The sequence below is a fragment of the Prionailurus bengalensis genome, chromosome B4, assembly GCF_016509475.1.
Source record: "Prionailurus bengalensis isolate Pbe53 chromosome B4, Fcat_Pben_1.1_paternal_pri, whole genome shotgun sequence".
In the NCBI taxonomy this organism is placed as follows: Eukaryota; Metazoa; Chordata; class Mammalia; order Carnivora; family Felidae; genus Prionailurus; species Prionailurus bengalensis.
In genome coordinates this window covers 75,683,964-75,708,648 of record NC_057358.1, presented here as the reverse complement: position 1 = coordinate 75,708,648, position 24,685 = coordinate 75,683,964, and the positions used below count along the sequence as shown (strand labels likewise).

The window sequence follows — 24,685 nt, the reverse complement described above, 5'->3', positions numbered from 1 at the left end:
CCGGTGGATGCAGGTGGTGATATTTCTGCCCACACTTGGGATCCCAGTCCATGGCTTCTTTTCCAGGTGAATTCTACCCTCATATACTCAATGACATTATTTACCCGTATCCTGCCTGGCTCCACAAAGGATTTGAAATGGTCCTCAGTGATTTATTTCTTTATTATTTTAAAAGTTTTCTTTCTTTCTCTCTCTGAGAGAGAGAGAGAGAGAGAGAGAGAGAGAGAGAGAGAGAGAGAGAGAATGAGCAGGGGAGGGGCTGAGAGAATCCCAAATAGGCTCTGCTGTCTGCATGGAGCCTGACGTGAGACTTGAACTCACAAACCAAGAGATAATGACCTGGGCCAAAATCAAGTCGGATTCTTAGCCAGCTGAGCCACCCAGATGCCCCTGATCCTCAATGATTTAGTTGGGAACTTTCAGTGTGGAAAACCAGGGGGGTACCTCTAGGGGTGAGGGGCTAGAGATCCAAACACAGGCCCTATTTACTTTTTATGTGCCTCAACTCCAGATTTCACCTTGGTCCTTGCCCTAGAACAAGGGTTGGAATTTTTTCTTCCTGCAAAGGGCTTGATAGTGAATATACAGTTAACCCTTGAACAACATAGGGGGGTTAGAGGAGCCTCCCTCCCCATGCAGTCAAAAACCTGTGTATGACTTTTGACTTCCCTAAAACTTAGTTACTAACAGCCTACTGTTGACCGGAAGCCTTACCAATAACATAAACTGTCGATTAACACATATTTTGTGTGCTACTTGTTTCATATGCTCTATTCTTACAATAAAATAAGATAGAGGAAAGAAAATGTTATTAAGAAAATTGTAAGGAAGAGAAAAAACACATTTAGAGTACTATATGGTATTTACTGAAAAAAATCTGTGTATTCAGTGGACCCACACAGTTCAAACCCGTGTTGTTCAAGGGTCAACTGTAGTAGGCTTGTGGGCTTTGTCGCAACTACTCAACCCTGCCATAATTACTCAACTCTGCTGTTGTAAATCACAAGTAGCCATAGACTGTACATAAACGAATGGGCGTGGCTGTATCCAAGAAGGCTTGATTCACAAAAATGGACTGCAGATGAGATTAGGTTCTTTGGCTGAACTCTGTTTACCCCTGCCCCACACCACATGGTCACCTCTTTTCTGGAAATTTCAAGTACTGAAGGTATCTCAGCGTTAAACCAGGAGCCAAAAGAGCAGGTGCTTTTCTTAATGGCTCCAAGTCAGAGAACCTGGGAGGTAGATATAAGACTAATGGGAAACATATAAAGGAGATTCCAGTGCTCAAAAAGGGAGTGTTTTGCTCTGGAAACCAGCAAAACCAGCATGCTTTCCTACTGAATTATTTGCACGTGTATTTTGTCCTTCCTTATTCAGAGCTCTTCTGCATTTAATCTTAGTAAAGTAGTTCCTTTATCTTTTAGAAGAGAACCATAACTAGAGAAAACAGATTTTTAAAGCTTTTTACCATCTTTCTATTCCTAGCTCAGTGTCTTTGAAAACAAACCGTTATCATTCAATTCAGAAAAGGGATAGACCTCATACATTTAGGACTAAATGTTTATGGGGTTACAAGCTGCTGATTCTAACAGGTCATCTCCTTGGCCAGGGAATGTTCTCTCCATTCCTCTAGGCAATAGATATATCTGCTACCCAAATTACCCTCAAAAAACAGGTGATTTTGCTACTGGGATAGCAAGGGCATTTTGAGGAATGTTGGGTTAGGGCAGTACTCTATGGCAAAATTTTATGTCCTTGAATTTCCACTTGAGAACTCTGGGCTTGGAAATTTGATGGAAGCAGTAAGATGTCTTATCCCACTTCAGTCACTGACTGAGCCTGGTGTGTACGGGGGAGTGGGAAAGAGGGGGTGTATCTAGAATAGGATATGAGAGAGAATAATGATAAGGAACATTCAGAATGGGAATTTCTCACACTTAGAAAGGGGGAGGAGAATCTCCAATGGTATTACAGAAAGAATATTTCATCTTTTTCCTGTTTCCTTCCTCTGTATTCCCTTTGGCTCCCTCTCTTTCTAGCTTTGTCTTTCGTCAGACACACTCTGTGGCAAACTTAAGCCCCAAACCACAACCTTGAGAAATTCCAACTGGATTTTGTCAGCAAGGCCAACACCCCCCCCCCCGCCCCCCCTGCTCCCGGCACACGCGCTGGGCTCAGACCCAGGTCTGGGGTCAGTGACGAGAGTGGGAGTGTGCAACCCACAGAGTGGGTGGCTACAATTTCAGCTTTTACTTAACTCCACTTGCAGTCAGAGGGAGGGAGAAGGACTGATGAACTGTAAGTCAGGCCTCTTGGCCTCCTTCAGCTCTCGATGAGCTCTTCTCCTGTAGCCTTTCATGTGGTTGGGAAGCTGGGGAGTGGCAGTTGCTGGCTAGTTGCCAGCTAGGCAGCACCCCTTCTGTCTCTGCTCCTGTTTGCTCCATGGGAAGCACCCAGTGATGCTGCAGCAGACTCCAGACTCCAGACAGGTGAAGGCTGGGAGATTCTCCAGTCCCATTCATCAGTTCTGACTCAAATGCCATGGTACTTGCTGCTAACCATATTAGGCTGTCAGTATTTCCATCCTCGGTCACACCTGGAACCCAACCTGGAGAGGATCTGGTCTTGGGCAGGGACACTGAATTTGTACCTCCTGTCAGAGTCTCACAAGGCATGTTGGTGTCGTTGGGGCACTAGTGAAGGGGAGGGGGGTGCAGAGTATTATTTTTAGTGGTCATTGTGGGGCATAACTTGGTGGGGGAAAATTTTAGGAAAAGAAATGGAAAGAATAGTCATGGGGAGGTATCACAGGGCCTAATCTAAGAGCATGCAAGAAAACTGAAGGAGTCTTCTGCCATTTACCACACAGAGCTTAGCAGGGCAAAGGCCCTTAATAGCAACAGCCTAGGACAGATACAACTCTCTTTGTTATGAACGTGCTCCTTGTTATCCAGCTCATCCCTCACCATCTTAAATTAGGGCCATCTCGGCTTCACGTTCGAGGGTCATGCTATTCTCCACGTTAAAATAAGAGAGAAAACAGACTGGGGTAAGAGGAAGAGTAGGGAATGTACACACCAGGAATAGATGGGGACAAGTGTGGCTATCTACCAACCTAGGTCTTCTTGGAAAGCGACAGGAAACAAGGCAAAAAAAAAAAAAAAAAAAAAAAAAAAGAAAGAAAGAAAGAAAGAAAAAATCCAGAAAAGCAACAATTTTGGCTCAAGCCTTAGGGAACAGCTATGTGTTCCCTTATACTGCTATAAATGAGGGGAGAGGACACTTAAAGAACCTTTTTTTGTTCTTAGCATTACTAGTGCTCTTCTTCTCGCACAGCAGAGACTGTTCCAAGGCAGCTTTGCGTGTCTAGATCAGGTGCAGAAATGAGTGTAAAGGAAGTGGAGGTGGGCACGAGTGGAGAAACATGGGTGCAAAGTCTCTCACTTTCCTTGGAATACTAAAATTCATAGTCATCTAGTCACACAGCCTCAAACCACGCCTCTTAATATTAGGCTTCCACCGGTTGTCTTTCACTTTCCAACCTCCTAACTGGTCCAGAGTCCAATTGTTTCCTTCGGTCTCTTAAATTCATCACTCTCTCTCCTCTTCGCCATGGGAAAGGATCTCCTGATTCAGACCCCTGAGTACTCAGACCCCTAAGACTCAGTCTTAGGAGTAGTGAGTAGCAACACTGATGCAGCGAGGGCTCTCAGGTAGTTGCAGCTAACCAGGGTTAAGAAATAAAAGATGTGGTCTGGGGGAACTCTGGAGCAGCGGAATTGAAAAAAAAAAAAAAGGTGTGGAAAAGATGTTGTCTAGAAGAGTAAGGTGAGCCATAACAAGGACTGTTCACTCATACCCTGCTCCTGGCTATGCCTCTCCGCCCAAACCCTCTCCAGTGTGGCCAGCACGCCGCTCCAGTCCTTAAATTCCAGGAATGGCCCTGGAACTTGGGATTCTCACCTCAGTCCCCACTGCCTCATCCCCACTTCCCGGCTCCCGCCTCCGCCACCCTCAGCCTGCAGCCCCCACATCGGCCCCCGCCCAGGTTCAGCTCCAGCACCCGGTTGCCTCTGCTGCAGCCGCTGCCATGGTGATGGATCTCGCGAGAACTGCCGCACGCTACCGCGCAGTTCTCGCGCGATCGGGGAGGTGGGAAGTATCCCGGTCTGGGGGTGGGGGTGCGCCGCACAGCTCCCGTCGCCGTCGCGGCTTCCGGTGCTAGGTGGAGGAAAGGAAGGAGGGAGCCAGGGAGCGGGGCCAGGGGAGCAGTGGTGCCGAAATCGGCTTGGGGGAGTCGAAGGGAGCGGAACCAGTGCCGAGCGGAACCTGCGGGGGCGGAGGCGGCGGCCGCAGCGGCGGAGCTGGGAGCAGGAACAGGTGAGGGGCTGGGGAAGGAAGGCGGGTCCCCGTAGAGGAGAGGCTCGGGGTGGGGGCTGAGGAGATAGACCCCCCCTCTCCCCGCCCCAGGCATTGCCGGGCAAGGAGCGGTGTGGTCTTTCCCACCGGAGAGCTCGGAGAGGGGACGCCGGGCCAGTCTCTCGCCTGCCCCCGCATTTGAAGGACGCGGAGCTGGGGTGGGGGTGGGGGGCGCACACGAATTTGTGCCTCTGCCTCGCACGCGGGGGCGACCCGGGCTGCAGTTAGGTTCTCCTCGCCTGCAGGAGGTGGGCTTACGAGGGGTCGGGGTTGAGGTGAAGGAAAACAGTCCATAAAGAGGTGGTGCGGGGGCGGTGATGACTGTTTTGTATCCTTTTTCTCTTAAAAGGGCTAGGGAATGCCTCTTTTTCCTATCTTCTCTCCCGCTCCACCTTAGCACTAGGAGACCAGAGCCTTGCTGCGGTGACACCCTCAACTCCCATCATGGGGCAGGGGTGCGTAGGGGGTTTAGGGATTAGGTGACAAGGCAAGCTACTGGGGCACCCCGGGGGCACTATTCTGCTAAAGGTTGCGCTTTTGGGTCTTGGGAACCGCACGTTGGGAAGAGGGCAGCAGGTGGGGAGCGGGAGGAGAAGAGGCAGGAGAAGGGGGAGGGGGCATCTGAGCTTGCTTGGAGAGGAGAGGTGGTGCCTTCCTCCCCCAGGCAAAGCGGGGGCGGTCTCACAGGAGGAGGGAGCAGCTTGTCGCTGGCTCTGAGTTTGTGTCTTCCAATCCGCTTTCTTTCTTTAGGAAGTACCAGGATTCCCGGAACAGAAAATGGAGCCATTGCTTACACCAATGTTTGAGGGAAGGAGGGGGAGGTGGAGTTCCCTGTTAAACCTAGCCACTTGAATAGCAAAGTGGTAGCTCCTCTCTTGGGGGAGTTCCCTTCTTTTTGGGTTGTATTACTGCCGGTCTCATTCTGGCCAGGCCCGGAGGAGTGTGGTATGTGGTCAGGAGTGAGAAGAAATAGTGAGGTCATCCGGTTGAGGTTGAGGGAGAAGCGTAACTCAAAACCTGTCTCTGCTGCTGTTGGATTGGGTCACCCCTGGTCTATGGCATGAAAGTTTTATTGGTAGGAGATCTGCTGCAGGAGTCTGATTGCGTGGGTCAGTGCAACAGGACAGAATCTAGTCTCTGCCTACTTTTCTCCCCTTGTTCCTTAATCAGGTGGTGACCAGCTTTGCTGCCATTTTGTCTTGAGCTTCTTGGGGTAAGTGTCTCCACTTGGTATGACTGGAAGGGAGCAGTGAATTGGTTATTGCCCATTAGACCTGAGTTTGAATAACATGTCTCTAAAAGCTCATTTTAAGAAAGAAGCTGATCCACAGAGGTCACTTTTTCACAGAATGAATCAATGACCTTGGATTTAGCTGGGAAGGGCCCCCATGTATCACATATTTACGTGCCTCCTGCCTCCCAGCATAGAATTATTACCTTGCACCGTCAAAATTTTTGTGTGTGTCTTGTTTTTCCAAAGAGAAGAAACATTTCAGTTGCAGGGATGGGATCTCATGTTGTGTCACCCACGATGCCCATGCAAACAGTAGACACTCATGATGTATATGGGATGTGAATGGACAGAACTCAACAAGCTTTCTGATTACAGTTTAAGGAAAGAGAAAGAGATGACTTGACTCTCAGGGAGAGTGCCTGGGGATAGCTGAGTGAGGGTACAAAAGCCCTTAGCCATTGTAATTAAGTCTGAGTCTCTCCACCTTCCTAAGAGGCACAAAACAGGCCTGGATACTGGAAACTAAGACCCAAAAAGAAAAATATTACTAGAACACAAAGTCATTATTTATCTGAAATCTCAGATCCCCTGCTTCTCTATGTGGGCTAAAGGGGTCTCCGTTAAATGTTAAGTCAAAATTGGAATTCTGGAGATTATGGAGGAGGGAGCCAGTATCTGTGGTGTGGTGCCTGGCACAGAAGTGCCAGTGAATGGTAGCTGCTATTATTAAACTGAATGCAAGTATAAAGGAGGGAGGACAGCAGGCTGGAAAGAGTGGAAGTGAAGTCTTAAGTGCACAGAGGGTCATATTGTGCGTGTTCATCTCTGCTACTCTCTTTTCCACTGAGTCAAGAGGAAATGGACTCAGAGGATAGTGGGTGGGATTTGTTACTTAAAAGGAGGAACTTCTTTAAAACCAGTTTTGTTAAAGCCGAGTAAATAATAGGGAAATTGTGGAATCTGCTGCTCTGTACACCTTTAGAAATGGCTGCCAAGCAGCCGGAGACTCAAAGCATCTCACTGTGTTTGGTTCTCCTCACCATTTTTTTTTTTTTTTCCTCCTCACCATTTTTGTTGCAGGTCAATTTAGAGGCAAAATGGTGTGGTAATTGAGAGTGTGGTCCTTGGAATTAGACAAAATTGGGTTCAAATCCTGCCTCTGCTAATTACTAGTTGTATATAATTTCGGTGAAATTACTTGTCCTTTCTTATTCCTCATTTTCCTCATCAGTGAAGAGCATGACAATGATAGTACCTTCATAATATAGGCATGAGAATTAAATGAGATAACTGAGTGTAAAGCACTCAGTTTCATACAAAGCATGGTAAGTTTCAAATAAATATTAGTTGCTACGAATAATCATCATCATAATAGTAATAATAATAGGAGCACTCAGGGCTGCCTTAGAGAAGGTTGACACAAGAACAACTTGCCGCCTGTGTAGAGGGATGATTGTTACCATGACTTTCTTTGCTGGTTGTAGGCTTATGAGCAATAAAATCTTTTTTCAGCATCAGCCTTACACAGGCAGCTCCTGCTGCCCGAGTGGGAGGTGAAGCTGGAGCAAGGCAGGGGCCCTGAACCACCAACTTGGATGCAGGGTGAGGATGTGGAGGCTCAAGAATAGTGTTCATGTTAGAAAAGTCAGCATGGGGTGCCTGGGTGGCTCAGTCAGTTAAGAGTCCGACTCAGGTCATGATCACAAAGTTCGTGAGATCGAGCCCCACATCAGGCTTTGCACTGTTATTATGGAGCCTGCTTGGGATTCTCTCTCTCCCTCTCTTTCTGTCCTTCCCCGCTTGAGTGTTCTCTTCTCTCTCAAAATAAATAAACATTAAAAAAAAAAAAAGCATGATTGAAGTAATGGTCGACTCTGATAAAAGAGCACTCTCGTTGACCTAGGTCAGTGATTTAGATTTCAGGGTCCCTTTATTTTAGGGCTCAGTATTTCAGCATCCTCCATTTCCTGGGCCACTTTTTTCTTTAAAAAATTTTTTTAATGTTTATTTTTGAGAGACAGTGTGAGCGGGAGAGGGACAGAGAGAGAGAGGGAGACACAGAATTCGAAGCAGACTCTAGGCTCCAAGCTGTCAGCACAGAGCCCAACATGGGGCTTGAACCTGCGAACCAGGAGATCATGACCTGAGTGGAAGTCAGACACTCAACCTGCTGAGCCACCCGGGCGCCCCTGGGCCATTCATTTCAGGGTCTCCTTTAAATGTCTACTTCTGGGGCGCCTGGGTGGCGCAGTCGGTTAAGCGTCCGACTTCAGCCAGGTCACGATCTCGCGGTCCAGGAGTTCGAGCCCCGCGTCGGGCTCTGGGCTGATGGCTCAGAGCCTGGAGCCTGTTTCTGATTCTGTGTCTCCCTCTCTCTCTGCCCCTCCCCCGTTCATGCTCTGTCTCTCTCTGTCCCAAAAATAAATAAACGTTGGAAAAAAAAAATTTAAATGTCTACTTCTGAGTACGTTTCAGAATGTACTGTATGGAGGTCCACAGTTGTGATACCTATGTAATTCTATTTGCTATACATTTTCAACATCTGTTGCAGTTATAGGTAGAGTGCTAGTAAAGCTTTTTGATAGTGAAAAAACATGGGGAACATTTAGAAGGAGTTCCACAAATGTTTGAAGGTTTGTATTATAGCCTAGGTAGGAACTGACTGAGGTAGGGATTCCGTGAACATGTAAGAGCTTTGCATTGGACTTCTCAAAGGACCAGAAGGGACATGGCTCAGGATTTCAGGGCTCTACCATTATCACCATATTCCTGAAGAAAGGTGAGATGATGGGGTGTAGCATATCTCATCATACCTTTTAGCTCTTCCGTTACTGATGAGAGCCTCGTATGACGCTTCCTTTGTGAGTGTCAAGCGTGGATGTTTAAAAAATTTTTTAATGTTTATTTTTTAGAGAGCAAGAGAGAGTATGAGTGGGGGAGGGGCAGAGAAAGAGGGAGACACAGAGTCCAAAGCAGGCTCCAGACTCCAAGCTGTCAGCACAGAGTCCGATGCGGGGATTGAGCTCATGAATTATGAGATCATGACCTGAGCCAAAGTTAGATGCCTAACCAACTGAGCCACCAGGTGCCCCAAGCATGGATGTTTAAACTTAAATAATTTAAATGTGAAATGAAACATAATTTAGGCTGCAGGAGAACGTTTGCTCTCCGTTGCGATGGTTTTTTTTTTTTTTCCTCAATTTTTTTCATGTTTATTTATTTTTGAGAGAGAGAGAGACAGAGCACAAACAGGGGAGGGGCAGAGAGAGAGGGAGACAGAATCTGAACCAGGCTCCAGGCTCCAAACTGTCAGAACAGAGCCCGACATTGGGCCCGAACTCATTAACTGTGCGATCATGACCTGAGCTGAAGCTGGACCCTTAACCAACTGAGCCACTCAGGTGCCCCTTCATTGCGATGGTTTTTGACCCTTTCCTCTTTTTTTGTTAAAAGCAATAGAATGTTACCTTGTATAAAATCTTACTTGAAGTCTAATACATTTAGTGGATAAAAATGGAGCTGCTCTAGGAGCGCCTGGGTGGCTCAGTCGGTTGGGCTGCCGACTTCGGCTCAGGTCATGATCTCGTGGTCCTTGAATTCGAGCCCCACATCAGGCTCTGTGCTGACAGCTCAGAGCCTGGAGCCTGCTTCGGATTCTGTGTCTCCCTCTCTCTGTGCCCCTCCCCTGCTTGCTCTCTCTCTCTCTCAAAAATAAGAAACATTAAGAATTTTTTTTTTTTTAAATAAATTTTTACAGTTCTTTTTTTTAAATTTTTTTTTTTTCAACGTTTATTTATTTTTGGGACAGAGAGAGAGCATGAACGGGGGAGGGGCAGAGAGAGAGGGAGACACAGAATCGGAAACAGGCTCCAGGCTCTGAGCCATCAGCCCAGAGCCTGACGCGGGGCTCGAACTCCCGGACCGCGAGATCGTGACCTGGCTGAAGTCGGACGCTTAACCGACTGCGCCACCCAGGCGCCCCAAGAATTTTTTTTTTTAAATGGAGCTGCTCTGGTGGTGGTGTAGAGTCATGGAGCATAATTAGAGCCTCTCATGTGGTTCCCCCCACCCCCACCCAGAAGCCTGTGAATCCCACCCAAGGAACCTTAGGGTTCTGAAAATGTAGCAACTACTTCTCGAGTTTGTCAGATACAGGAAGAGGATCAGGGATCACCTATAGAATAGTCTTCCTCAACCTCAGACATGTTTCACCACCATCGTTAGAACCAGACTCCTCAAAAGCAAGCATGTTAGTCACTAGCCACAGATTAATCATGGTGTTGGGGACATGAAACATGAATAAGACATGGTCTCTGTTAGCAAGGGGCTCCTGGTTTGGTAAAATATTTCCCCAATCTTTTCTCATCATGGCATATGTAGAAAATGGTAATAGTGAGACATGGTGCTTACAAGCTGAGGTGACTGGCCCTTAAATTCTAGCCATCTTAATCTCTGCCTAGCCATCCAGTCTGATGGGATGTATGGCAGACCTGTTATGCATTAAAGGCACATTATTTCCAGCTCTGGAAAGCAAAATAGGCAAATGTAAATAAAACATACTGTGGTAAGTCCTAGAGTAGACATGCATTTGCAGTGCTAAAGGATCAGATGGCTCTTACTCCCCAAGCTAGTTGTTCCCTGTTTTCTGAATCCTTAGACTGCTCTGTAATGATGGGCCTTGTCAAACCATGGCTTCCTGTTTCATCTATTCACAACAGCTCCGTTTTGACTTGTGAAATGGGACCAAATTGGGGCAAAGGTTTATTAGGGCTTTAGGCTGACTACTCATGGAATTTCAGTGATGCTATAATTAAGAAAGCATAGTGTTCTGAATAGCTAAGGCATTGTATAGATGTAGGCATTGGAGCAGCGATGGAGTATCAGGCGATGGAACAGTTGTAAGCTGGTCAGATTCGAAGAATAGGGCAAGCTGATAGCTTTGGTTAGAGGGCAGTGCCACAGAATGTTCCAACGAAACAAATGAGTCTGGTTTTTATCTGGTCACTGTTTTATGTGGCTAAGTCATGTATTCTGAAACAGACCTGATTCTCTGTTCTGACTTGCTGAGGTTTGTGCATGGGAAAAGCCAGGCCCTTCCCAGGTGTTTGGGTCTTTCTAATCAGACAGGAGCAATTTAGGATCTTTCCTTGATAATGTGGCCTTCTTTCAGGTTCTCCTATATTGGAGTTGTCTTCTCAGACTAGAAGGGAAACTGGCATAATGATTCCGGCCTGAGCCTAAACCACTGTTAGGTGGAACCTAATTTTAGTTAGGTATGTTTTAACTTGTAACAATATCATCAATTGCCTAATAGCTAAGTTCAATAGGTATCTTTCAGGCCTTATCTTAATTTGACATTTCTAAAGCCTTTGACCCTCCTTCCTTTTTTTAAAACGTTTTTTACTGTCTTGACTTCCTTTGGGCCCCTCTGGTACCTTCTTACTCTCTTTCCTGGCTTCTGTTTTTGCCCAGTGCTTTAAATGTTGGCATGCCCCAGGTTTTTGCCTTTGGCCTTTTTTTCCTGTCCCACTGTACACACTCTCCCTAGATATACAGTTAGAGTAGCATCAGTTGCAAAAGACAGAACACACACGTGTGGCGTAAACAGTAAGTGAATTTATTAAAGCGTATATCTTGAAGTCTAGGTGAAATAAACCAGACACAAAGGAATAAAAGTGTATGATTCTATGTGTATGAAGCATCTAGAATAGTCAAATCCATAGACAGACGTAGAATGGTGGTTGCCAGGAGCTGGAGGTAGGGGAAGTGGTGGTTATTATTTAAGTTACAGAGCTTAAATTTGGGAATATGAAAATGTTCTGAAGATAGGTGGTGGTGCACAACAGTGTGAATGTATTTAATGCCATTGAACTGTGCACTTAAAAATGGTCAAAATGGTAAATTGTGTTATGTGTATTGCTCTCTATACACACACAAAGAAATGTAGGGTTACAACACTTTTCTTTTTAATCTACCAGCTTGGCAGGGTCATTAAGAATGCAGATTTTCTGGGGCGCCTGGGTGGTGCAGTCGGTTAAGCGTCCGACTTCAGCTCAGGTCACGATCTTGTGGTCCGTGAGTTCGAGCCCCGCGTCAGGCTCTGGGCTGATGGCTCAGAGCCTGGAGCCTGTTTCCGATTCTGTGTCTCCCCCTCTCTCTGCCCCTGCCCCGTTCATGCTCTGTCTCTCTCTGTCCCAAAAATAAATAAACGTTAAAAAAAAAAAGAATGCAGATTTTCTTCATTTTTCTGCTCTGACAGCCCTGAGTTCTTATGTCTGTGCCTTCGTGTTCTCAGCATCTCATCCTTCTATGTCAACATCTATAGGCTAGATTGGGGCGCCTGGGTGGCTCAGTCAGTTAAGCATCCAACTTCAGCTGAGGTCATGATCTCACAGTTCGTGAGTTCGAGCCCTGCGTCAGGCTCTGTGCTGACAGCTCAGAGTCTGGAGCCTAAAGGCTGGAGAAGAGAATGTTGCCGTATGTTTTTGTTTGTTTGTTTGTTTTTTTAAATAAAGTCTATTTATTTATTTTGAGGGAGGGAGGAAGGGGGGAAGAGAGAGAGAGAGAGACAGAGACAGAGACAGAGACAAACACAAGCCAGGGAGGGAGATAGAGAATCCCAGGCAGGCTCCAACCACCAGCGCAGAGCCTGATGCGGGGCTTGAACTCACAAACTGTGAGATCATGATTTGAGCTGAAATCGAGAATTGGACGCTTAACTGACTGAGCCACATAGGTGCCCCAAGCATATGTCTTTTTTTTTTTAAGATTGAGGAAAACTTTCCTGGATGCTCCCAGCAGACATTCCCCATGCCTTATTGGCTAGAATTAGCATATAACTGTTCGTGACTCAGTCGCTGGCAGGGGAAATGAAATGCCTATATCCCTTAGGCTGATCACTTTTCCTACCCTAGAGTTGGGGAAAGGTATCTTTATACCCCCAACCCCAACATCTGAACAAATTAGGTCTTCTGTTAGAAGAAAGAAGAGGAAGAATAACTGTTTGGGTAGATAGCCAATAACTCCTGTCATCCTGGATCTTAGTTTCTCTTATGGCTTCAGTTACCATCTCTGCAGATGATTCTCAAATACTCAGCCTAACTTTTCTCCTGAAAATCAACTTAGCACCTCAAAATCAAACTTTATTCTAAAAACACCTTCAATCTCAGATCTGTTTCTCTTGTATTTCTTGTCTGAAGAAGTCCCACCAGATCACCCAGTCATTTAATAATCAGTCATTAAATCCTGTGGATTCTACGATTTTGATGTTTCAAATCTGTCCTCTCCTTTTTATTGCCACCTCTGGTTCAGAACTTTTGATTTGTCAACGGTATTACCGTACCTCCCACATGGTCTTTCTGTCTCAAGTCTTTTCTCTATTTTTTAACGTTTTTAAAATTTATTATTGAAAGACAGAGCATGAGCATGGGAGGGTCAGAGAGAGGAGGAGACACAGAATCCAAAGCAGGCTCCAGGCTCTGAGCTGTCAGCACAGAGCCCGACGCGGAGCTCGAACTCACAAACTGAGATCATGAGCTGAGTCGAAGTCAGATGCTTAACTGACTGAGCCACCCAGACGCCCCAAGTCTTTTCTCTTTTTAATTTATACCCTAAACTATTGCCAGAATGGTCTTTTTTTTTTTTTTTTTTTGGAAAGTAAGCTTTACATCTAACATGGGGCTCGAACTCCTGACCCTGAGATCAAGAGTTGCATCCTCTGCTGACTGAGCCAGGCACACCCAGAATGGTCTTTTTAAAGCATATACTTGATCATGTTATTCAATATGGCCTTTAAGGCCCTTCATGATCTAGCCCCTGCTTACCTCCAGAGTCATCACTTTCTTCTACCCACTATGTGATATCCAAATAATCTGCCTCTCAGATGCACCTGGCTTTGTCTAGTAAAAAGTGCTGTCTCTAACTCAAGTCTTTATGTCTTTGACGTGCTGTTCCCTCTCCCTCTTTATTGTTTAATTACTTCCTATTCTTCCTTTAGGAGTCAGCTCAGGTGTGACCTGAGAATCAGAGAATCGCCCTTTACCCCTGTTTTGATTAGCTGCTCCAGCTTTCTGTCCCCATAATACTATGTGCTTATCTCATTCTTACCCTCATGCTGTTTTGTAATCCTGGGTTTGCTAGTTTTCCTCTCCCATGACAGTTTCATGAAGGCAGAAGCTGTCTTCCTCTCTGTATCCCTAGTTCCATATACTCAATAAATGCTTAATGAATGGATGGAAGCTGACATCTGAAGCTGTTTCTTGGCTTTGGGAAATCTCTGAGTCCAGTAGAAGTCATTGAGATACTAATCTAGGAGTTCTTGTGTGCTTGTGATTATAGTGCTCTTGAGACAAAAACTTGGAAAGCTTATAGAGGTCACAAGCCAGCTGTGCTAAGGAAGCTAAATACAGGCGGACCCTGCTTTTGTTTCCTTAAATTTTATTGGTCTGCTCCATTGGCTTTGCTAAAAATAGCATCTCTATTAGTGATATCTCAATGTGAAAACCGTCTGGGAGCAAAGCTGCTTTTAGTGCACCCTGCTTGGCAGCAGACTTTGGTTTTCCTTTCCTCGGACCCATCATGTAGCCTGAAGAGGAGGAGGTGGTGCCAGATCAGAAGTCCCCTCGGAGGTGTCTTACGACGCAAGCCTGAGTCAGCCACAGGAGTCAGGTGAGGGGAGTGTGTGCGGCAGACTGAGCTGTGACTCTCAGTATCACTTGGAGAGTGAGGCAAGAATGTTCCTGCAACACACACAAGCCAAGATGGCTGAGCAGTTTCAGCAACAGCCTGCCTCTCCTGGGGGGGTGGAAGGATGGGCTTGGGGGCGGTAAGTAGCCCTCAGTGAGGGCATCCTCAAATGAGGCTTAAATCAGGCAGTGTGCTTGATTGAACTCCTGCGGTGTCCCAGACAGATTGTCCTGGAACACATTTTTTTAGAGCTCTTCTTGTCGTTTGTACCACTGATAACAAAGTTTGTGATTGTAAAATAGAATGTTGAGATATACTTTTTAATACTAGAGATATTACTGTATTCCATTTTTTATCCTAAGCCACTCACCTTTAGTTTTAACTGCTGATTCCTGGTTTCTAACAGCCCATGGAACCCTGGCATTTTGCCCTGTGAACACAGGAGTGCCATCTGTGGTAAAAGAGAGTAACTATAGGCTGCAGAGTACATAGGGAAACAATCCAGGGTTTATGGTTTGTTTTTTGTTTTTTGTTTTTTTCTTTTTTGCCATTCTGCCTCCCAGAGCTTTTTCTAGGAATGCATTATGGTGAAAGTGAGAATCAGCTGTAGAGACCAAGATTTGTGTTCATGGCACAAAGCTGAAAGTTGCCACCATCCTCATGGTAGGGGCATCAAGCTGTCTGGTAATAGGGACAGATCAAGAAAACCAATACCCACTTTAGAATGCTCATCTGAGTCAAGCTCTTGATTATATTAAAGAGGAGCCATAATTTCCACTAATGTCAAGGCCCTGGGCTTCCCCCCAGAGGACATGTGGTAACTCCTTGGGCATTTCATCAGTTATCCATCTGCCACATTGTGTATTAAGCGGCAAGAGAAAATTCCACCAATTTTAGTCTTCTAGTCCTTTTGGGGTGTTTCCAAACCAGTCTTTGGGTCAGGTATGTGTGGAGAATGGCCAAGAATTGACAGGATATCTAAGAAACCATTGGTGCATTACACAAAGATACCAAGTGCTGCTGGGGCAGAAGAAATGATATAAGAACAACCTCAGATGAGGCTTAAATTGGCCCATGTGCTTGATTGAACTCGTATAGTGGAATTGGCACTGGGAGTGGGACGGATCCAAAATGAAAGGCATAGTCCCTGCCCATGGAGAATACAGTGAAGCTGGAGAGATGGTAAATATACAGACTTATAAAGAGGAAAAAACTCCACAAGTTAGTAAGTGCCACTTGAGTGGTTCAGATGATTCAGGGACATACCAGGAAATAGAAATAAGTGTAACACTGGGATTAGCTTTTGAACCAAGACATTGGCATGCTAGCTTAGCAAAGAAGCAAACCAAAGTACAAGGTTTGCATGTTTGGGGGCAAGGGGTATTTTTCAGTCACTGCTGTACTCACAGTTGATAATCATTTACTCAGCAATAATTTCATTCTCGAAGGACAGCAAGATAAATGTGTGGCATAAATTTAATACAGAATCTGGGCCGAAGCCTATTACCAAAGTCTTAAAGGAAAGTATCATCTGGAGCTGGAGAAAAGGACACCTGAGCAGGAGACAAGATATAAAAGTAGGAAGACTTGGGGAAGATTTAAATTTCTGTAGGTGATGGTGGCAGGACCGGAAATCTGACTACTACAGATTGCTGGGGTTGATGGAATCTAATCTTATTAGTTGGGCAGATGTCCCCTCCTGCCTCAGGGATCCTCTGGGATCTGTCTGCCTGGGTGGGTTGAGGCAGGATGGGCAGGGACGATGGCTAGTGGGCGACTTGGCTGAAGTTGAGCCCTAAGGTTGAGCCAGGTCCTCTCTCTGGGGTGTGAGCCCTTTGGGTCAGGGGCAGGGCTCATCTGAGGAACCTACCAGGAACACCACGCCTGGCTCATTAGTGGATGTCTGAGAAGGCCTTTGAAGATGAAACACTCCGTAAGCACTCATTGTTTCTGTTTTTTGGACAAACTAGTACTTTGGTCTCCAGGGGCTGTTGATCTGGCTCCTTTGTGCTAGTCTGGAATTTGCTCCAAACTGAGGAGAGTAGGAAACAAACAGAACTGAAATAGTTTTTGAGAAAACAGCTAAACTCCCACTAAACCCCCCATGCTATAGCTTGTAAATAGGATTCCTACCCATCCACCTTTCACATTCTTGGGTTTGGGTGCACTCTGTCTTGACCTGTTCCTTCGCCTGCTGGGTTTGGGGTGTGTGTGTGTGTGTGCCTCTGGTTCCCAGACTCTATAGAGAATGCCAGCAGCTGGCATATGGTGATTGCTGAATAAGCTGCCTGCTGACGCATGTCTCCTGCAGGCACAGAGAACTGGCTGGCATGGGCGATTCTGAACCCCTGTTTCATTGTTGTTTCAAAGATGCGTTTCTGTGGCTGTCCTGTTCCATAGAGAAGGGAGGGAAGAAGAGAAAATGAGTGACTCTGATTTTGTCTTTGGGGGCAATAGGTAGTAGGGTGGGAGGATGGGCATTTTGTACCTTCATAGTGGTTCTTAACTGCTGTCGTCTTCACTTTTTTAGCAGGTATTCGTTAAGTTCCTAGTATGTACCAAGCATAAGCTTCCAATCTGAGTGAGCTGCTAGTAAGGCCAGTTATAGACCTTACTATTTTAGTTCATTTGTTCCACTGCTATGTGCCAGGCACTAGTCAAGGTACCGGGAACACAGCAGTGAACAAAGTAAAGAGCCAACATTGTAGAAGGAGAAAAACACAACAGCAAGAAACAAATGTGTGATGTGTCTGATGCTGAGAAATGCTATGAAGAACAGTGAAGTGGGATAAATGGGGTAGAGAGTGATGTGTGTATGTTTTGGTGGTTGCAGAAGGCCTCTTTGATAAGGTGATACTCAAATGGATGCCTGAAGGAAGTGAGGGAGTACTCTGGGAAGGTTAACTCAGGGCAGAGTGAAGAGCAAGTACAAAAGCTTTGAGACAAGAAGGTGTTGGGGAATTGAAGTGGAGTGAGCCAAAGGGAGAGCAGTAGAGGATCTAACAACAGAAGCAGGGGAATGCAGATCATGCAGGACCTTGTAAGCCACGGTATGGCTTTGGGTTTTACTGAAAAGGAGATACGAAGCCAAGAGAGGGTTGAACCGAGAAGCAGCATGACCTGATTTTGGTTTTAAAAGCAGTCTGGCTATGTGGAGAATAGACTGAAGGGGGTGGGGGGAAGAGGCAGGGAATGAGGTGACTGCCTCATTGCAGGTGAGAATGTAGAAAAGCTGTCCTTTGATGGGCCACAGTGAGCCTAGGAATGAGGGGGAGCCTAGGAATGGCTGAGGAATGAGGGGGAGCCTCTCCCCACCCCATCTTCCAGCTTGGTGTACAGTTGTATGAACGGGAACAACTTGAGCAGCTGGCACTTCACAAAGTGGAAAGGATCAGCCTCTTTTAGGGAGTGTTACTTTCTTATTTCTTCCTCATTGATTTTGGTGTGTGGAAGGAAGGTAGAATTATAGAAGTAGAGAAAGGGAAGAAGTAGAGTCCCTTGATTTGAGCAGAGAGCCTAGACCTTGGGAACCTGGCAAGCCCAAACCTTGTCAGGAGTCACAAAGAGCCACTCCTCATTCCACTCCCTCCTCTCCCAGCCTTTCTGGGAGTCTCAGGGTAAGGCTGAGGGAGGGAGGGGCATTCATGGTCTCATAAGACCTTATATGGTATAGAGTGTCAGAACTCAAGGGACTCTAGAAGTCATCTAGTTCAACCCCCTCCATTTATAGGGGCAGATATGGATGGGTGAAATAACTCGTCCAAAGTCACATGGGTATATTACTAGCAGAGCAGGGGTCCTGAGTGTTCAGTGCTTTGTCTCTCTGCTCCCAAAGACTCAGGATGTGTCTGAGTAGGACTTGATCTTCCTAGTCCTCTCAGGCTCTCAGTTTGGCATGAACTCCAGCCATGACTTTGGCAAATCCCATTTGCACGAGATCCTGACTAGCAGATGGTGGTAATGAGTTTATGTTTCTTTGCCTAGGATCAAGTTCTCCATACCAGGGGCCAGGCCAAAACCAGACTGCCACTGCCCCCACTTGAGCCCGCCTGTCCTCAGAAAGTGGTTGCTGTGATCATGGGTAATATCTTTGGAAACCTTCTCAAGAGCCTGATTGGGAAGAAGGAGATGCGTATCCTGATGGTGGGCCTGGATGCCGCAGGAAAGACCACCATCCTGTATAAGCTGAAACTGGGGGAGATCGTCACTACCATCCCCACCATCGGTAAGGGTACAGCTTAGATGTAGGCTTTCATGCCAACAGCTGAGCCAGGCAGGGGGCCTGTTCCTAGATCCCCCACCTGGCCACCAGGCAAGTCCATGCAACTTGGGGGGATTCAGGGAAGGATGGTTATTTAGCTTACTAGCAGGTGCTGGGGCTGCCGTTTGCCCACCTACCCTGGTCCTCTCTGATGCGGGAACTTCCGAAGCCTGGCACTGAACAGTCGCCCTGAGGCACTGAGCTGGTTTATTCTTTGTGTTGTTTGGAAAGCGGGTGAAAGGCTTTGATGTTCCTGCCAGGGGCCAGGAGTTGGTTCGGTTTAGATCCTCAGTGGCCCTGATCCTGGTTAAGACCTGCCTGTGGGAGGGAGAGAATTTGCCTTATTGATGGGGCTCCAGATCATCATTGTCCATTGGTTCTGCGTTTGGGGCTCCAGGACTATAGCTCACTTTTTCTTCACCGTGTTTCCCAGGCCCTACTTCTTAGCTGTGGCAGACTCTGGTGGCTGAGGTACAGGAATGGAGCTGAGTCATTTCTTTGCAGGAGGGAGAGGCAAAGACTGAAGAGAATGAGTGGAGAAGGTTAGCTCATGTTACCCAGGCGATTGTGAACCTCCTGACTGGCCCTTCTCATTCTCTTCCTCTTTTTCTCTTTTTGGCCTTTAGGCTACTAGGTCAGGGAATGCCAGGCCTGAGGAAGCCTTAGTTTCCTTTGCTAGGATCATAGCCAGGCTGGGGGAAACAGAAATGAACCCACCTGGGTATTGTTCGCAGGCCTGGTGTTTGAGGCCTAGTGGCCATTGTTTTTTCCAAAGGGTTCAACGTGGAAACAGTGGAGTACAAGAATATCAGCTTCACAGTTTGGGATGTGGGTGGCCAGGACAAGATTCGGCCTCTCTGGAGACACTACTTCCAGAACACCCAAGGTATGGAATATGAATTGCCCAGGTTGGCACGGGTTGGTTGGGTATGAGCAGAAGGAATGACCTTCATTTTTGGTTATGGGCAGCCAGTTCTTGCCCGGCTTCAACTCCTAGGGGTGGGAACAAAGGAGGAAAGGGAGCAAATATTTGGAGGGCATGTGGAGGGTGTTGTCTTTTGGTGGTGTGTGTGCGGGGAGGGGGAGTTCATCTGCTGTCTTGTGCAGCCCATGCTCTGCCTCCCTAGGGTTGATATTTGTGGTCGACAGCAATGATCGGGAGCGAGTAAATGAGGCCCGGGAGGAACTGATGAGGATGCTGGCAGAGGATGAACTCCGGGATGCAGTGCTCCTTGTCTTTGCAAATAAACAGGTGAGACTTCTCCCCACCCCTGGATTTGAGAGATGACAACCTGGCTGTAGAAATCATGAGCCTTGGGGCTTATTGTAGGGGAAGCCCTGTGTTCTCAATTTTGGAAGTGTGGGAAATACGATTAGCTGGCTTCTTTATGTTCCTCTTCTTGTCCCCCACCCAGCTTTAATTAGCAACATTTCTGTCCTCAGAGATTTGGTGTGGTAGATACATCACCTCAAATCCCTCCTTCATCTTCCCTGATGTCTACTTTAGTGGAACTGCCCTCACTCCTGCAGTCAGACAGACATGATTCTTTGCCCAGTCTGAATCACCTCTCCACTTCCCTACCAACCCCATATTTGGTTTGCAGCTCCCCAGTGGAATGACCTTTAGTGCCTTGAATCTGTGGCTCTAGGATGACTAAATCCAAAGCTGCTCCTTAGGACCTTGTTCTGGCTCCTACAGTGGAGGAGGAGGAGAGGGTGCTGGTACACATCTCTTTGGTAGATGGGTGCTCTAGAAGCCTTTGAAAGATCCTGAGGCTCCTTTTTGTGTGTCTTCCTCGCGCTCCAGGATTTGCCTAATGCTATGAACGCTGCCGAGATCACAGACAAGTTGGGCCTGCATTCCCTGCGTCACCGCAACTGGTACATTCAGGCCACCTGTGCCACCAGCGGGGACGGGCTGTACGAAGGCCTGGACTGGCTGGCCAATCAGCTCAAAAACAAGAAGTGAGAGCCAGGCAGCCCTATTCGACCACCCCACCCACCCCTGACACACCTACTGTCTCCCTACCCCAGTCCTGCCCCTTCCTTCCCGTTGCCAGTGTGGCCAGGGCCCTGGGTATCATGTCCGCATGCCCAACAAGAGCCTTGCCTCCCCTGCCTCCCCTCCTCTTCCCTGTCCATGACCAGTCCCCGGTTGTTGTCCTGATGATGAATCATTCCAATTTATCGGATTTAAAACAAAAACAAGGTTGTTATGGTTTCATGGGGTGGCCCCCCTCATCCTTGGGTTTGGGAGGTGGGGTGGGGTATTCTCTTCGTTCGCTTCGTTTGGCTCTGGTTGCTGTGCTCTTGGCATCTGAGTCCCTTCCCTTTCCCCACAGGTCCTTCTCCTATTCCCCGTCTTCCTTTCCTTTGCCACCCTCTCCCCGTTCTACATGGAAATTGCACGGGCCTCTCTGTGTGTGCGTGCATGTGTGCGCGTGTATATACATGTATAGAGAGATATATATGCAGGGGCCGGGGGAAGGGTGGAGGGGTGGAGTGCAGCTCGAGGCTGGGAGCCAGGACACTGCCCGCTCTAGCCTATCATCTGCCTCTCCCATGTTGATGAGATAAAGGGAAAAAGGTAGAGGGAAGGCTGTCCCACTTGCACTGGTTCCTCTCTTCTCTGCAGGTGGGTTTTTCTGGATGATAGGATGGATGGTGGATTTTCCACCACCATCTTCCCGTGTACCTCTCTCTCCTGCTTAGGGCAGGGGGGTGGTGTTTATCTCTAGATGACTGTTCCCAAGGAGATACCATTCTGCCCTGCCTTGTTAGTGGGGAGAAGAGAGGAGCCCACTCACTCTTACCAGCCCAGTGTTCAACTGGTCCTCCTCCTCATCCTTAGATCTGTTCCTCAGGAGCTTGTGGGGAAGATAGGGAGAGCAAGACCATGGGGGTGTGTTTGGGACCAAGGGCACTGGGGGGGTGGGCCTCAGGTTTTTCATCTTCATACTTTTGTGTTGTTACGAGGTGAGGCATGGATCAGTCCTGTTCCTGCCTTCCCATGTGCCCCCCCCCTTCCTTATCTTCTGATCTTGGGGATCGGGTGGTTCATCTATCCTTTGTCAGAAGTTTCCTCACTTTAGTAGTCCTGCTGGCCTGACCAGGGCTGGCTGGGTGGTTTAATGGGAAGCAAGGGAGTGGGGGTGACATAGCAGACCTCAGTTTCAATTCCCCTTCTCTCCACTTCACTCTTTTTTTAGTCCAGGATGTGCTGAAGGCTGAAAATTTTCTATTCTGTTTCTAGACCCTCAGGCTATCCTGCTGTCCCTCCTGACTCCCATCCCAACAGTTTTTCCCTGCCCATCTCACCCACTTCCCATAAATCAATTTGAGGGTCGGAGTGGAGGAAACAGAACTCTGAAGTAGTTGTTGGTGCTGGTGGGATGCAGTGGTCTTCAGAGTCCTCCCACCATAATTATGTAGTTGTTCAGAAGCTGCTGCTGCTACTGCGTCTCTCTGTGTACAGGGGGCGCTTGTCCCTGACGTCCTGGCCTGGGTCCTGACTTTGCGGTTTCTGTGAAGCCGTGGCTTTTCTGTGGGCTCCTGTGTGTGCTGGCTGCGCCCTGAGCTCCTGAACAGCCACCCATAATCTTTCTGCTAAGGTCAGGGCCCAGGCCCCCTGACAAGCATGGCTGAGGGACCCCTTCCCAGAAGGAGTGTCCCAAGCCCCACCCCATGGGGCCAGGCTTCCTGCCACCTTTGTCTACAACAGGCAGATCAGTATCCCCACCCTGACCCAGGTTGAACTGTGAAAGAGAGGTTCCAGGGGTGTCTCCCTCAGTGCCAGTTCCTTAGTGATGTACTATTTACCCAAGATGCAGTGGGTGTGGTGTGTGCAGGTCTCTTGATCTCTAGGCCTGTGTGTGTGTGTGTGTGTGTGTGTGTGTGTGTGTGTGTGTGTGTTTGGTGGCGGGGTGAGGGGAGAGGGGTGCTGGAGCTTCTATTTCATTTTAATGTATATTCACTCCCATGAACCCCATGGATGCTTCTCTCCACCCCTTTTCTTTGCTTCTGCCTCAGTTTCCTCATGTTTTTGCTCCTGCTCCTGTTTCCTCTCCCTTCCTGAACTCTTTCCTTGGCCTTCTCAACTCATTCACTGCTGTTGCCTGCTGTCGTCTCCCCTTTCCTTGTTTCATTCCTACTTAGGATTCCCCACTCTTGATCTTTGCGGTAGGTGAGAATTTTGCCTCTTCTCCTGCCTCCCAGTCTGACTCTCCCTAGTTAGATGTCAGTCCCAAATAGGTTTTTCTCATTTTAGGCCCACCCCTACCTTGCTTTGGGGAGCTCCAGAGACCAGCGGGCCTGAGCGTTAGGAAGCAGCCTTGGAGGTTGCCTTGGTGCTGCTCAAGGATGTATCCAGCAGGGGGCAGTAAGTGATCTTGGTAGTGTCCCTGGCTGCCAGGCCCTTGGCAGGGGTGGTCTCTTCAACATTCCCATTCACCTAAAAGCTCTTTTTGGATTGGGTTTTTCATTCCATTTTTGCTTGCTCCCTTCCACACTCTTCTCTGGGAGATTTAATTTTATGCTTTCCTTTGTTACAGCCTCTTCCCCCCTGGAGAATTCCCCTCCCCCCCAAAGTTTGTTTTGTGGTGTTATGGTGGTAACTGCAGTTCTGAACTGGTTTTTCTCTTCTTTTTTCCTCCTCTGGAATGTAGACTGTATATGTTTAATAACTCACCTTCTCTCTCCTTGCTCAAAATGTGGGATACGCGATGACTGTGACCCTGGTTGGAAATTAAACTTGTTTTATGCAGCTTTGGAGCAGACCTTCATCCTTGATGTGCAGCAGCCATGGGACAGTAGTTTAATGGTGAGGGTACTTCTGTCTTTGGTCCCTCTCTGTAGACTGCTCCTTCTCTCAGGAAAGGGGTAAAGGGTACACTTGACAGGGATGGGGCTGGGGGAGAGTGAGATTATTGAGGAATTTAGGCTTATCTCTACACTGCTTACTACTTCCCATCATATTCCAGAGAGGAGCATAAATGAATTGGGCACCAGAGTGTGCCTTTGTGACTTTGCTCCTTAGTTGTAAAGGGTTTAATCCTGTACTTTGCTTTATTTATCACCTGCTGGTAGACACTAGAGACTTGAGTGGCTAGAGGACCCTGAACTTGGAGTGACCCAGACTGATTCTCAGATTCCTGAGCCCTGTGCATCAGGTGCTTGTAGTTGGAACAGGGTCCCCTCATCCATAGACTGGAGTCCCCTCTCTCGTCTGATTTTGGATTTTGGCAGTGAGTAAGCATGAAGGGTAAAGGCCTGGATAGTGTAATGAACTTGATCCTCCTTACAACTGTGGCCCTGTATCACCACTGCTTCAGGCATGTGGTTCCCCGTTGTCAGGATGCCAAAAACCTCATCCAGAGATTCCACAAATGTCTTGAGGGAAAGGACAAGCCTCCGCCCTCCCAACCCACTCCTGTCACTACTCCCTTCCTCTCCTGCTAATACTGTCTGGCTCCAGGCAAAGAAAGAGATAGTGCTCCCCTTTCTTTAGGGGGTGAGATCTGGGTGAGCTAGGCAGGCCATCCCCACTCTTGCCACTTTCTTAAGTGTTGTGGGAAAGGGACAGGTTTTAGGCATATAGTAAGTTTGAGAGCCCCGAGTGCCGGTGTGAAGTAAATCATTTGTATTCAGTTACCTCCCTGGTCCTCAAAAGCTCTGCCTGGTGACCAATGTTACTGATAAGAGCACCTTTCCCAAGTGCTTTATTTGTACATTTATAAGTATGTTCCTTCTAGAACAACCCCTCATAAGATCGTGATAATAGAGAGGACTTTAGCTGGATGGCAGGCCAGTGGGTGTCTTTTGACCCCTGAAGAGGACGACCTGATCCGTTTTGTCCCTCAGTACTCTATTTAAGATTCCAGAAGGGAGGTGCGGGGGAACCCTCTTGTGTCAGTTGCTTAAACCTTCCAGCTTCTTTCAAGAGGGGTTGGGGGGAAGAGGGAGAGACTTAACCTGGAAAGTAAGTGTTTAGCATCCAGCTCTTAAGACAGACAGCAACCTTATCTGCCCAGAACTTGAATAGTTCTTCAGTCATGGCTTGGCAGACTTGGGCCCAGGGTCTACCT

The 24,685-nt window shown here is 47.4% G+C and overlaps 1 protein-coding gene across 3 annotated transcripts; it reads left to right on the top strand.

The window, feature by feature from the left end:
• Window positions 1-4,133: 4,133 nt before the first annotated feature.
• Window positions 4,134-23,364, top strand: ARF3 (ADP ribosylation factor 3). Of its 3 annotated transcripts, XM_043561776.1 has the most exons (6): window positions 4,155-4,383; window positions 5,593-5,635; window positions 18,326-18,566; window positions 19,378-19,488; window positions 19,730-19,854; window positions 20,410-23,364. In XM_043561776.1, exons 3-6 carry the CDS (start codon window positions 18,419-18,421, stop codon window positions 20,569-20,571), a joined length of 546 nt encoding a protein of 181 aa, XP_043417711.1. In that variant the 5' UTR covers window positions 4,155-4,383; window positions 5,593-5,635; window positions 18,326-18,418; the 3' UTR covers window positions 20,572-23,364. The 3 variants fall into 3 exon arrangements, with proteins under 3 accessions (XP_043417712.1, XP_043417711.1, XP_043417713.1); XM_043561777.1 differs by lacking the exon at window positions 5,593-5,635 and having other exon boundaries at window positions 4,134-4,383; XM_043561778.1 differs by lacking the exons at window positions 4,155-4,383; window positions 5,593-5,635 and adding an exon at window positions 14,264-14,323.
• The last annotated feature ends 1,321 nt before the right edge of the window (window positions 23,365-24,685 follow it).